The 12,245-nt window shown below is 42.9% G+C and overlaps 1 protein-coding gene across 2 annotated transcripts in view; it reads left to right on the forward strand.

Annotated features, from left to right (window-relative positions):
- Window positions 1–12,245, forward strand: part of LOC116308009 (choline transporter-like protein 4) — a 28,362-nt gene that overhangs the window by 9,354 nt on the left and 6,763 nt on the right. For both annotated transcript variants that reach the window (XM_089024566.1, XM_089024567.1), the window contains 10 exons: window positions 5,925–6,030; window positions 6,381–6,423; window positions 6,829–6,869; window positions 7,176–7,226; window positions 7,996–8,057; window positions 8,670–8,795; window positions 9,435–9,534; window positions 10,308–10,400; window positions 11,169–11,265; window positions 11,576–11,640. In XM_089024566.1, coding sequence (XP_088880692.1) covers window positions 5,925–6,030; window positions 6,381–6,423; window positions 6,829–6,869; window positions 7,176–7,226; window positions 7,996–8,057; window positions 8,670–8,795; window positions 9,435–9,534; window positions 10,308–10,400; window positions 11,169–11,265; window positions 11,576–11,640 — 784 coding nt within the window. The remainder of the gene's footprint in view (window positions 1–5,924; window positions 6,031–6,380; window positions 6,424–6,828; window positions 6,870–7,175; window positions 7,227–7,995; window positions 8,058–8,669; window positions 8,796–9,434; window positions 9,535–10,307; window positions 10,401–11,168; window positions 11,266–11,575; window positions 11,641–12,245) is intronic.

Consider the following 12,245-nt stretch of genomic DNA (forward strand, 5'->3'; position numbering starts at 1 on the left):
GTCAGCTTGCTTGTGTCGTCCTCGTATCTCCAGCATTGGTCTTGGACACACTTGCATTTCTCCTTGACTAACAACTTTATCTCCTCCATGTCCATCAGCTCTTTCAACGACATATGTATTGTTGTCTCTTCGTTCGACGATTTTGTACACTTGGTTGTCCCATTTATCTTGAATCTTGTTTCTTCCTCTGACTTTACGGTTGCGAAGGAGTACTCGCTCTCCAACTTGTAGTGGTTCGGCCAGTGCTCTGCTCTTCTGGTCATGGATCTTCTTTCTGATGGTAGCAGCTTCCTTCAAGTTTTGTGTCACAGTGGTATAAGCTTCTCGTAGACGAGTCTGGTGCTTGGTAATCCATTGCTGGTTGTCTACTGTCACTTGTCTGTCATCATCAGGAAGTAGAATGTCCAAAGATAGCTTTGCATCTCTACCAAACATCAGGTAAAAGGGTGAGTATCCAGTCGTTGCATGTGGCGTAGCATTATAGGCGTAACATAACTCTTTCAGGTGTTCAGGCCACCTTCTTTTCTTTTCTGCTGGTAGAGTTCTTAGAAGCTCATGTAGTGTACGGTTGAATCTTTCGCACTGCCCATTTCCTTGAGGATGATAGGGGGTTGTCCTTGACTTCTTAATTCCATACACTGCACACAACTCCTTGACTAGTTCTGCCTCAAATGACTTGCCTTGGTCAGAGTGTATTCTTTGGGGGATTCCATACACAAGGAACCATTCTTTAATCAGGGTCTTGACTACGGTTGTAGCTTTCTGATCACGGGTAGGTACAGCAATTGTAAACTTTGTGAACACATCTGTTAACACGAGGACATTTTCTCTTCCATCTGTTGCAGGCTCAAGCAAGGTAAAATCCATCGCTAGCACTTCCAATGGCCTAGTAGCTAGTAGGCTGCCCATCGGCGTCTTGACTGGAAGGTAGGATCCTTTGGCAATGACACATCTTTCACAATTTGAGATCCATTGCTTCACATCTCCTTGCATACCGGGCCACCAACATCTTTTCCTCAAGAGCTGTTCTGTCCTGTCTTGTCCTTGGTGTCCACATTGATCGTGCGCACCCTTCAGTACTTGTGATTTCATTGATGTGGGGAGTAGCAGTAACCGCAGCTCTCTTCCTTGTCCGACTCCTGTACGGCGGTAGAGAACTCCATGGCTTTCCTCGATCCTGTTCCAGTGACTAAGCAACTTCCTTGTATCCCTTGTCTCTTGTTGGCTTTGCCTTTTACTTGGCCGACGTCCAAGGTTTCGGTAGTGGAGGAGACGACTGATACATGGGTCCTCCTGCTGTAGTCGTTGGATCTCTGTGAGAGGTATGGTTGGGAATGAGGTTGCTTGCTCCTCCAGTGCACTTGTCTCTGTGTTGCTTATGAACGCTGCTGATACCATCAAGTGTTGACGTACTTCTTCTGGTAGGTCTATAGTATTGGTAGAGTAGGCTAGTGTACTTCTTACTTCAACTGTGGTTGGTTCCTCATCTCGGTTGATGCGACTTAGAGCATCTGCATTCTGGTTGTGACGTCCAGGGCGGTACTTGATCGTGAAGTTGAAGTTTGCTAATTCTGCAGCCCACCTCTGCTCCACAGCTTTCAGCTTACTCTTTGACTGTAGGTATGTCAGCGGGTTGTTGTCTGTGTAGACGACAAACTTCGATCCCAGCAGGTACTCCCTGAACTTCTCACATACAGCCCACTTCAAGGCTAGTAGTTCCAGCTTCCTCGATGAGTAGTTCTCCATGTTTCGCTCTCCACCTCTCAGGCCTCGGCTGGCATAAGCGATCACTTTGACTCTTCCGTCCTGTTCTTGGGACAGCACGGCTCCCAATCCTTCATTGGACGCATCCATCTCTAGGATGAAGGGCTTGGTGTAGTCCGGGTAGGCCAGCACTGGTGCTGAGGTTAGTAGATTCTTTAACTTGTTGAAGCTCTTTTGGCACTCTTCTGTCCACAGTACGCCAATCTGCTTCCGGGTGGTCTTGTTACTTCCTCCGCTCCCGAGCTCAGCAACTAACTTGTGCAGCGGGCCTGCCATTTGAGCGAACTTGGGGACAAATCTTCTGTAGTATGACGCGAAACCAAGGAATGATCGCAGATCGCGCACTGTCTGGGGGACTGGCCACTCGTTAACTGCCTTTGTCTTTTCAGGGTCTGTCTCGACACCGTCAGCAGAGACCACGTGCCCCAGGTAGGACACCCGATCTCTGAAGAGTTGACACTTGGTTGGTTCAACCTTTAATCCATGATGCTTCAGCTTACTGAATACCGTTTCCAACCGCTCAAGATGTTCTTCAATGGTGGATGAGAAGACTATGATGTCGTCCAGGTAGACCATCAGGGTGCGAAGTATGTCCTCTCGGAAGACTCCTTGCATCAACCTTTGGAAGGTCGCTGGGGCATTCTGTAGTCCAAACGGCATCCGAGTGTACTGAAACAAACCCATGGGCGTTGTGAACGCAGTCTTGTGCTGATCATCAGGATGGACTTCAACTTGATTGTAGGCTGATGCCAGATCTATGGTGGAAAAGTACTTTGCGCCACGCAGTGCCTCCAGTGATTCCTCTATCCTTGGTAGGGGGTACTGATCACGCTTGGTTTTCTGGTTCAGCTTCCGGTAGTCGACGCACATCCTCAAGGCTCCAGACTTCTTTCGTACAAGCACTATTGGGGAGGCATAGTTACTCTCACTTGGACATATCACTCCTTTTTCTAGCAAGTCTTGTAGATGCTGTTGCACCTCCTGGTATTGGTTTGGAGGAATCCTTCTGTAACGCTCTGTGACAGGCACATCATCGTCTGTGTAGATGCGATGATATGTTGTCTTTGTACAGCCAAGGTCCTCCTTACATGAAGCAAACACCTCTTCATTTCTTTCGAACATCTGGAGAGCTTTCTCCCTCTGAAGTTCCGTCCCGGGGAAATGTTCCAGGGTAATCCCGTGAGGGGGTGTCTGTATCCTTTGCCATCGTACTTTGCCCACAGCTTCCCGTTGGGGTGGCATCTGAGGGTCAGCACTAAGGTTACAGCACACTGTCACCATGTTATTCTCGTGTAGGAACTCCAACTGCTCTCCTCTCTTGACCATCTCTCCCTCTCGCACAATTCCAATCCGCGTCCTCGGCTTTAGCCATATGTCCTTTGCCGTCTGGTTGGCAACTCTGACATAGTAACACGTCTTGGTAGTATCCACGAGAGTACTGGCCACGGTGAGGTTTCCTTCTACTGGTACACCAAGGGGTTCGATCACAGCATCAGTGCCCCATGATGGGCCTGTGACCAAGACATCAGATTCCGTGAAAGCAGGGACCCAGACTTTGTCTGAGCCGGCTACTTTCACGAACCCAGTTTTACGTTTACTCTTCTTCTCTTCATCTTGCAGGATCTGTTGGTATTGGGGCACCTGCCCAAGAACGTTGGTTCCCAGTAGGCCAGGTACCCTCCTCTGCATTACTGTAGTGGCTGCTGTTGGTGCCTTGTCTTTCAGGGGCTTTGGGCAGTTCGGCCGAAGATGTCCAAGCTCGTGGCAGTTGTAACATCTCCTCGGACCACGTGGGGGACTTCGTGGTGGTGATGGGCTTGCTAACTTCATGGTAAGTTGGGTTAGCAGCTTCTGCTGCTCATCCAGCAATTTTTGTTGCTGCATGAGCCTCTCCACCAGGGCCTTCTGTCCTGCTGTAAGCTCTTGGATGGCATTTACTTGGTTGCTCTCCACCAACACCTCCTTGGCCGCTGCATGGCAATGTGCTCCTCTATCTGTGTCTTCCGAGCTACGATAGGCCTCTTGCCTCACCTCGTTGAAGGTCTTCTCGGGATGTTCTCTGATATAGCGCTTGAGATCCCTGCGCAACAGGTTGTCACGCAAGTTCTCAACGAATGTGTCTCTGAGGTTCTGGTCCTTGTTTTCCAGGGCTCCTACGTGTACTCTGGTTATGTGCTCCGCCATCGACATCAGGGCATGGGCAAAGTCCTGGATGGGCTCCCTGTCACCTTGTTTTCTGGCGAAAAACCTCTGGAGAAGCTGGGTCTTGGTGAGCTTCTCTCCGAAGACGTCTCTCAGAATCCTGAAGAAACCCTCCGGGTCTGTCCAGTCATCCGCAGGCCTTAGTCGAACTTCATCTCGAGCCGCTCCTTCTAAGCTATGGTACAGGAAATCCACCGCCTCTTGATCAGTTAACTTCTGAGCAGCCACAGACCTCTGTGCATCCGCTATCCAGTCTTCAAGCACCTTGTCGTCTCTGCCACCAGCATACTTTCTCAGCTTCTTCTCCCTTGGCACTGTCACTTGTACCACTGGTGCAGGAACAGGTTGGGCAGGGGGTCCTCCTTCAGCCTGCATGCCATCCAGCTGTGCCTTGAGTGCAGCCAATTGCTCTGTGAGTGCAGCCACAGCTTCTTCTGCCATGATTTCAATCTCGTTCCCGTTGGTAAATAATCAGTAACTACTAATGTCAACTTTCTTGCAATCCCACTTCTGACACCAAAAATGTAACCGGCGGCAAGGCGCTCAGCTATGAATCAGATTGCAAGTGGTTTTGACAAAAGAATTTATTGAAAAATTCACACAACTTTACAATACATGAAAAAAAACGGGAACGAGATTACAGGATATCTCTTTACATCGTAGAGAATTCCTTGTCTTGATATGTGCAACGTCTTCAAGAACTTTTACTACACTGATTTAAGCTTAGTTTGGGCCTATTTTTATGGAAAAACCTGCATTCTTAAGACCTTACACATCCTATGCAATGTTGCACGCCCTAGGCGCAAACAGGATGTCCCAAACACGAACTTACGTAAACAAGCGCCAAACCTAGGCATGACTCACTGTAATGTAATTACGTACGGAAATTATTTCTTGCTTACGCATTTTCCACACAAACAGTTAACTAAAGAATTACATTCCTATGTGTACACGAGGCATTCCTAATTAAAAATATAGATTTATGACTAAATAATTACTGTCCAAAATAGTGTCTTTTGACTCTGTCACACTTACACCACACCACCTTATACCACACCACCTTACACCACACCTCCTTATACCACACCAACTTATACCACACCACCTTACACCACACCACTGCCTTACACCACACCACCTTATACCACACCACCTTATACCACACCACCTTACACCACACCACCTTATACCACACCACCTTATACCACATCACCTTATACCACACCACCTTATACCACACCACCTTATACCACACCACCTTATACCACACCACTGCCTTACACCACACCACCTTATACCACACCACCTTATACCACACCACCTTGCACCACACCACCTTACACCACACCACTGCCTTACACCACACCACCTTGTACCACACCACTGCCTTAGACCACACCACCTTGCACTACACCACCTTGCACCACACCTCCTTGCACCACACCACTGCCTTAGACCACACCACCTTGCACCACACCACTGCCTTACACCACACCACCTTGCACTACACCACCGCCTTAGACCACACCACCTTGCACCACACCACTGCCTTAGACCACACCACCTTGCACCACACCACTGCCTTACACCACACCACCTTGCACTACACCACCTTGCACCACACCACCTTACACCACACCACTGCCTTAGACCACACCGCCTTAGACCACACCACCTTGCACCACACCACTGCCTTACACCACACCACCTTACACCACACCACCTTGCACCACACCACTGCCTTACACCACACCACCTTGCACTACACCACCTTGCACCACATACCATCTTACACCAAACTACCTTGCACCACACCACCACCTTGCAGCACACCACATACTGTTTTTTTCTGTTCTGTTTGTTCTATTTTGTTTTATTGTTTTTTGAAGCTAATATAAGTATCAGTTGACCTAATTAATATTATACTAATAATTATCTGCTTGTCTTTATACCTGCAGTGCTTTACCACTGTATTCCAACTGGATTAGGTGGCCTTAATAAACATGTTACTAACTCCCAGTCCAATGCAAACGTTACTGGTACCTCGATATATGAGGCAATAAAGTAGGTCCTTTCGCTAAATTGATTATAATAAGAGTGTTGGTCTGTTGTGCGTCAGGTCGTAGGTCGAGTCCAAGTCAGAACAACAATCAGAGCCATACAATAACTGAGAAGGTGCTGCCTTCGTAATTACATCTTTACAAATGGCTAGACCTTTGTATGGCTTAGATAGTAATGTTAATAGCGGCTGCAAAAAAACTCTGCTGCATAGAAGTATGCAATTACATTTATTTATTAAATGTGGTCATACTTTTGCTTGTCATGCTGTAAGGTATTTTTGTGATTGGTATATTAAGCCAATATTTCTAGGAGAGAATCTTAGACATATTTTATGTTTTATGTTTTTCCCTTAGAAATTTAAAGATTGTTCTAGATGCTCAAAATGTTGGAATGAAGGTAGACCATTTAGGTGGCTTTCATTTATTAGTGCATGGAGAGGGGAGTCGGCAACATTGTAGGGGGTTAGGTTATTTTCTGAAAGGGGGGGTTATACCATATTGAGGGGGGTTGAGAACTATTGCAGGATGATGAAGAGGGGTTATGCAGTCGTTGCCTCTACCATGGAGGAGAGGTTAGGCTACTGTTTGTTAAGCTCCCCCCCCCCCACTCCTTCTATGTGCTAAAAAATGAAATAACCCTTACTAAGCTTTAATGTTCTCAGTATTTGAATAGATCCTTCTCAAAATTATGTTGCAATCATGTGAGGCTAGCATAAGGTTATGGTTATGGTAACCCTATTGAAAACTATTGCCTTGAAGTTCGTTGTTTAAGATTTTACTGTGTTAATCAATTTGTTTTCAGATTATTGATGATGTCAAGGCTGTGTGGTATTGGATTCTAGTGTAAGGGCTTTAGAATAATATTATGTTGATCGTGTAAATATATTTTTATTAATTTGATATATTGGCTAACCCCCACCCCCTCCCACTCCACCCCCATGGGGTAAGCTGTTGAATGAACTCAAAAAATGTAATAGTTTGAGTGCAGCTTCTTGAAGTCATAAAGGGGATTATCTCCTCTACCGATAGTCCTCATAACACTACTTTGACAAGGTTGCATCTGAGCCCTACGTTTTGGGGTTGCCAGGTTCTTCATCATGTTGTGGAATCATGAATCAATTCTGATATGTTCCTTTCTGTTTTATGCAGGGGCTTCATTCTAGCTATGGTGCTGGCATTGATTTACATCGTCATAACAAGGTTAGCATACTCTTATCATAGTATACTCTTATTATAGTATACTCTAATATACCAAACATATACCAGGGTGGTATGCCATCACAGGTATAATTCAAGTCTGGGGATGCTACATGGCTCAATGTTCAACTGAACCTCATTTGAGCTGTGTTTACTTGAAGTGTTATCTCCTTTGCCATGAAGGTTTTTTTTCTGGGTGCCCCATGTAAAAATAAAAATGTAAGATGAGTGGTGTGAATGAATTGGTAGAGTGTATAGAGTGAATCTCATGGAAGACTGCCTGACAGATGCCTCACAGAGTTGTGATAGTTGTAAAATGGTATCATCATCACTGTAATCATTATCATTACATCATTATCATCATCATCAACATCATCACATCATCATGAACATCCTCATCACATCATCATCATTGTCATCATCATTGTCATCATCATCAACATCATCATCGTCACATCATCATGAACATCCTTGTCACATCATCATCATCATCATCATCACCAGTCATCATCATCATCACCATCATCATCATCACCATCATCATCACCATCATCATCATCATCACCACCATCATCATTCATCATCACCATCATCATCATCAACATCATCATCATCATGACCAATCATCATCGACACCATTGTCATCATCACCAATCATCATCACATCATCATCAACATCATCATCAACATCCTCATCATCACCAATCATCATCATGATATAAAACCTCATTATTTTTATCTAATGAAGATTCCAATGTAACCTATTTTTCAGATGGATAGCTGGTCCATTGATATGGTTTACCATCCTGGCCGTCATTGCTCTTATCATCTTTGGTAAGCCCAACATTCATGTACAACATTTATATCCCAAGTTCATTTACATTTTACATTTAAAATCTACTCTAAAAATTGTATTTCATTGAAAATTATATATGAGACAAAATAATAATTACCCGGGGGGGGGGGGGGGGGGAGTACTCACATATATGGACCATACAGGGATGATCCGCTGAACAGGGTATGGTTACTCGAGCTTCTTGTCATAAACAGGGTATGCAATTTCACTCAAGATCCAAATTCTTCCTGAGTTTCTTGTCATATTCAAGGTTTCTAATTTCGTATTGATCGAAACTGGTTATTATGGTCGTAAAGAAACTGATACGCGAGATGACATGATAATTGAAACAGGAACTCAGTGCAATTAATTATATCTTTTGTCATAAACAGGGTCTACAAATTTGATTTTTTTTGTCATAAACAGGGTACCCCTTTCAGAATCCCAGTGGAACACCCCTACCCAAATTCTGGCGGAGAACCCCCCCCCCCCCCCGGGATAATTACATGGTCTCGTGGATTTTACAGATTTTACTTTTGAGTTGTGAGGTGATATGTTACAAGTAAGTGCACTTTTATTGGATTTCATTGACATTTCATTTATTTACCCAGGCATGTACTGGTGCTTCTCCAAGTTCAAGATGTTGAACGATTCAGGTGAAAGCAAGCCATTTGAACTCAAGTTTACTGTTGATCTGTCCACTTACAAGGATTCTAAGGAAACTTGGCTGGCTCTTGGTAGGTTATTTATTTGTTTATCGAAAAACAGCCATTATGTTTTCAAGTTTCTGTTGAATTTTTTTGGTTCTTGTTTTCGTCTTCAATTATCATACACACCTATTTCAAAAAACGTTGTCGGTTGGATATCTGAAATCAGAAATCTGAGACTGATTGGAATTGTGAGGGACTGAGTGTTTTCTCGTTAAAAATTCAATATACACTTACCCAGACAGTTTGCCAGTGCAGGTCATCGCTCAAAGTTAGTATATCAAGATATTAACTTTTTGCAAACTACTAATTAAAACCACAAACAATTTACAGCTTACCTTTTGGTCTTTTGGTGATTTCAGACCTCCGACTGACAACGTTTTTTGAAATAGGTGTATTACATTTGATTGAACTCGTGAACTTTGGTGAACCAATGTTCTTTTAGAAAAAACTCCTTAGTTTCAGAATGCATGTGTCCATGTTCTTTAGTTATTCCTCTGCCTTACAAACCTAACACACTATTAACATTATCCCAAATATATCTGTGATTTAGCTGAGGTTGTTTCAGGGATAATTTGATCAAATTTTAAGTTCTTTTATTAATATCGTTGGCTTTAATAACTTCTTTTTTAATACTTCTAATATTCAATAATGTCATTTTCATGTCAGGAATACTATTGAGCATCATGCTGGTGATCATTCTACTAATCCTATTGGTCATGTGCAGTCGCATCAAGATTGCTGTAGAGATGATCAGTGAAGCGAGCAAGTAAGCTATAGGCAAGGGGGGGGGGGGGGGGGGAGTCCAGGATTTTCAAAGGAGGGGGTGACTGTAAGAGCACTTGCCTCTCACCAATGCGACCAGGGTTTTGATCCTCAGACTCCTCATATATGAGTAGAATTGTTTGTTGGTTTTCCCCTGTGTTTTGAGGGTTTTTCCCTGGGTTCTCCGGTTTTTCCAAAATTCTAATTAACTATCTACGAGAAAGTGCCTAGATGGAAATTACTCTGTGTAAATCTAGTTATTCTACCAAATTGTGTATTTTTTTTTTATTCCGATTTGTTGCTTGGGGTTAGTGCCTTGAATTTTGTGTAGAATATTTACATGTTCCCTCCCCCCCCCCCTTTCCCCTGAAATTCCAAACTCCACTCTTGGGGGTATGGATGAGGGATAGTTTCTGAAACTAGGTTATACATTAGTCTAGGTTATCTAGGTTATACATTTATTACATCATTAACATCCACTGATGATGGCAGTATGTACGCCGAAATATGTCTGGATTATAGAAACTTGATCTATTTCTCAAAAACGTTTCTTCACTGCTGATTAACAGAGCAGTTTCTGAAACGTTGTTGAAGTTGTGCATTCTTTACTTTGCCACTATACCATTGGTATTTGTTAATATTTGGACACTAAAACTGAGGCTAATACAAAAATATACTGATTGAGTGAGTCTGTAATCAAGAAACACAGTGGTATTGTACAAATCAAAAGATAGTGTATTCCCCCTTAACAATACTACCATTTGATTCTATCTTCAGGGCCTTATCTTCAATGCTTTCTACTCTGTTTTTTCCTCTTATTCCTTGGTTGATGCAGCTCATTTTGTTTGTCTGGTTCATTGCTGTTTTGCTGTATCCTTTATTCATCAAAAATTATTAATTAACTCTCATTAGTTATTTTTAATTATTTATAATATTAATGGGAAGCACGAGTTGTGTTCGCTGTGAATACGCACTCTCTTGCCAGTGCAACCCGAGTGCGATTCATAGGCATGGTGTTGTATGTGAATAGAGCCTGGGGGTTATCTTGCCCGTTTAGGGTAGGGATGTGCTGCTGAGCCCTCTGAACCCTGAACCTGTTCTAGAGTAAAAATTTGCTGAAATTCATACCCTGTTACGGTATTGCAAAAATAGATACCCTGTTCCAGAGAGGAGAGAGAGTGATTTCATATACCCTGTCCCAGAGCGAGCTCGGTTTTATATAACCTGTTCCAGAGTAGAATCGCTGAAAACCATACCCTGTTTGGCGGCACGTACCCGTATAGCGAATATAGGGGAGTACCCCCCCCCCCATTCCCCGGGGACTCCAATTATTCCTGGAATTGAAAGGTAAATCATGAGTCTCTGGCTCAGGAGACTGAATGATTTTTCCCTGCAATGAAGTAAAAAAAATGTTTATAATTTATATTTTTAATTCTATAAATTTATCATATACTAATATTTTAGCCAGAGTACACATGCGTTGATGATGGTTTCCAAGATTCTTATAATAAATTGAACCGTGAATTCCTAGAAAACTTCTGGAATTTTTAAAATTTCTTCCAGGGCCCTCATGAAAACTCCTTGTAAGATTTTATTTTTGAACCTTGATGATTTCCTTGACTGCGTATAACTTATCAGTTACCTTTCTACTAATGGTAAGCCACAATATGAGACTGTCGATGTACCAGAAAATGACATCTATAACCTGACAAACTCAGCTGATTGCAATGCCAAGGTAATGATTTACAAAACCTGCTCCTTTTTTTCTGCCAGTATTTTATAGGAAAGGAAATGGTCACTGCTGACACTCATCAAGTATCAAGTATTTCAACAGGTCTCTAAAAGATGATAGCTAACTTTCAATGAATATTCTGGTTGAGATAAAACAATCTGAGTAAATGATAATATGATTGCATTATTGTTTCCCCAGAGCCTCAACTCAGATTTTTTCTGCTTGATCACTCAACCAGAATATCCAAAGTTGGCTACTATTTTGGACCATTGTTCTGACTCTTCCCCTAATGTTGAACTTTCTTTTATTGCAGACATTTGATTCGATGTATCCCAATACATCTGCCAGCTGTATTCTTATAGGATACAAGGAAAACAAGTAAGTATAGTCCTAGGGGTACTCTCCTCATAGCTATTCAGAGCCTTTCTGTCTCTTGGCAGGGGGAGGGGAGGGGTAAGGGGACCTTAGACACTGGGAGGGGGCTTAGGAGTTACTTAGACACCCAGGGAACCATACACCAAAGAGTTGGGAAACAATAGACGACTTGCACTAACAGGTCACAAGACCCTTCCTCCCTGGGGAGTCAAAATAAAAAACAGAAATGAAAAGAGCATCTCAACATTAGTAGAGAGGCAGAGTTTAAGCTCATAATAAGTGAAACAGGAGTAATTGCATTATGACATTGTATAAAATTGAATGTTTTATAAAGATTTGTATGGAAAAATGCACTGGATGGCAAAAGCTTACCAGCCAACACTTTTCCCATACAAATCCTTGTAAAACATTTGAATTTATATTTAATGTCATTTCTCCTATAGTCAACATTTCAAGCTGAAACTTCTCCCTCTCACTAAATATGGGGCACTCTTTTCATTTTTGGAGTTCATTTTGACTCACTTGCTCGTTTTAAGGGGGATGGCATCACATGACCTGTTAGTGCATTAGTCGCCTATTTAGTAGAAATTTTATTGAATTTAAATTTG

Source organism: Actinia tenebrosa, unplaced genomic scaffold (genome assembly GCF_029948245.1).
Source record: "Actinia tenebrosa isolate PJP-AT-01 unplaced genomic scaffold, QUT_ActTen_1.0 PGA_scaffold9__36_contigs__length_13948895, whole genome shotgun sequence".
Lineage (NCBI taxonomy): Eukaryota > Metazoa > Cnidaria > Anthozoa > Actiniaria > Actiniidae > Actinia > Actinia tenebrosa.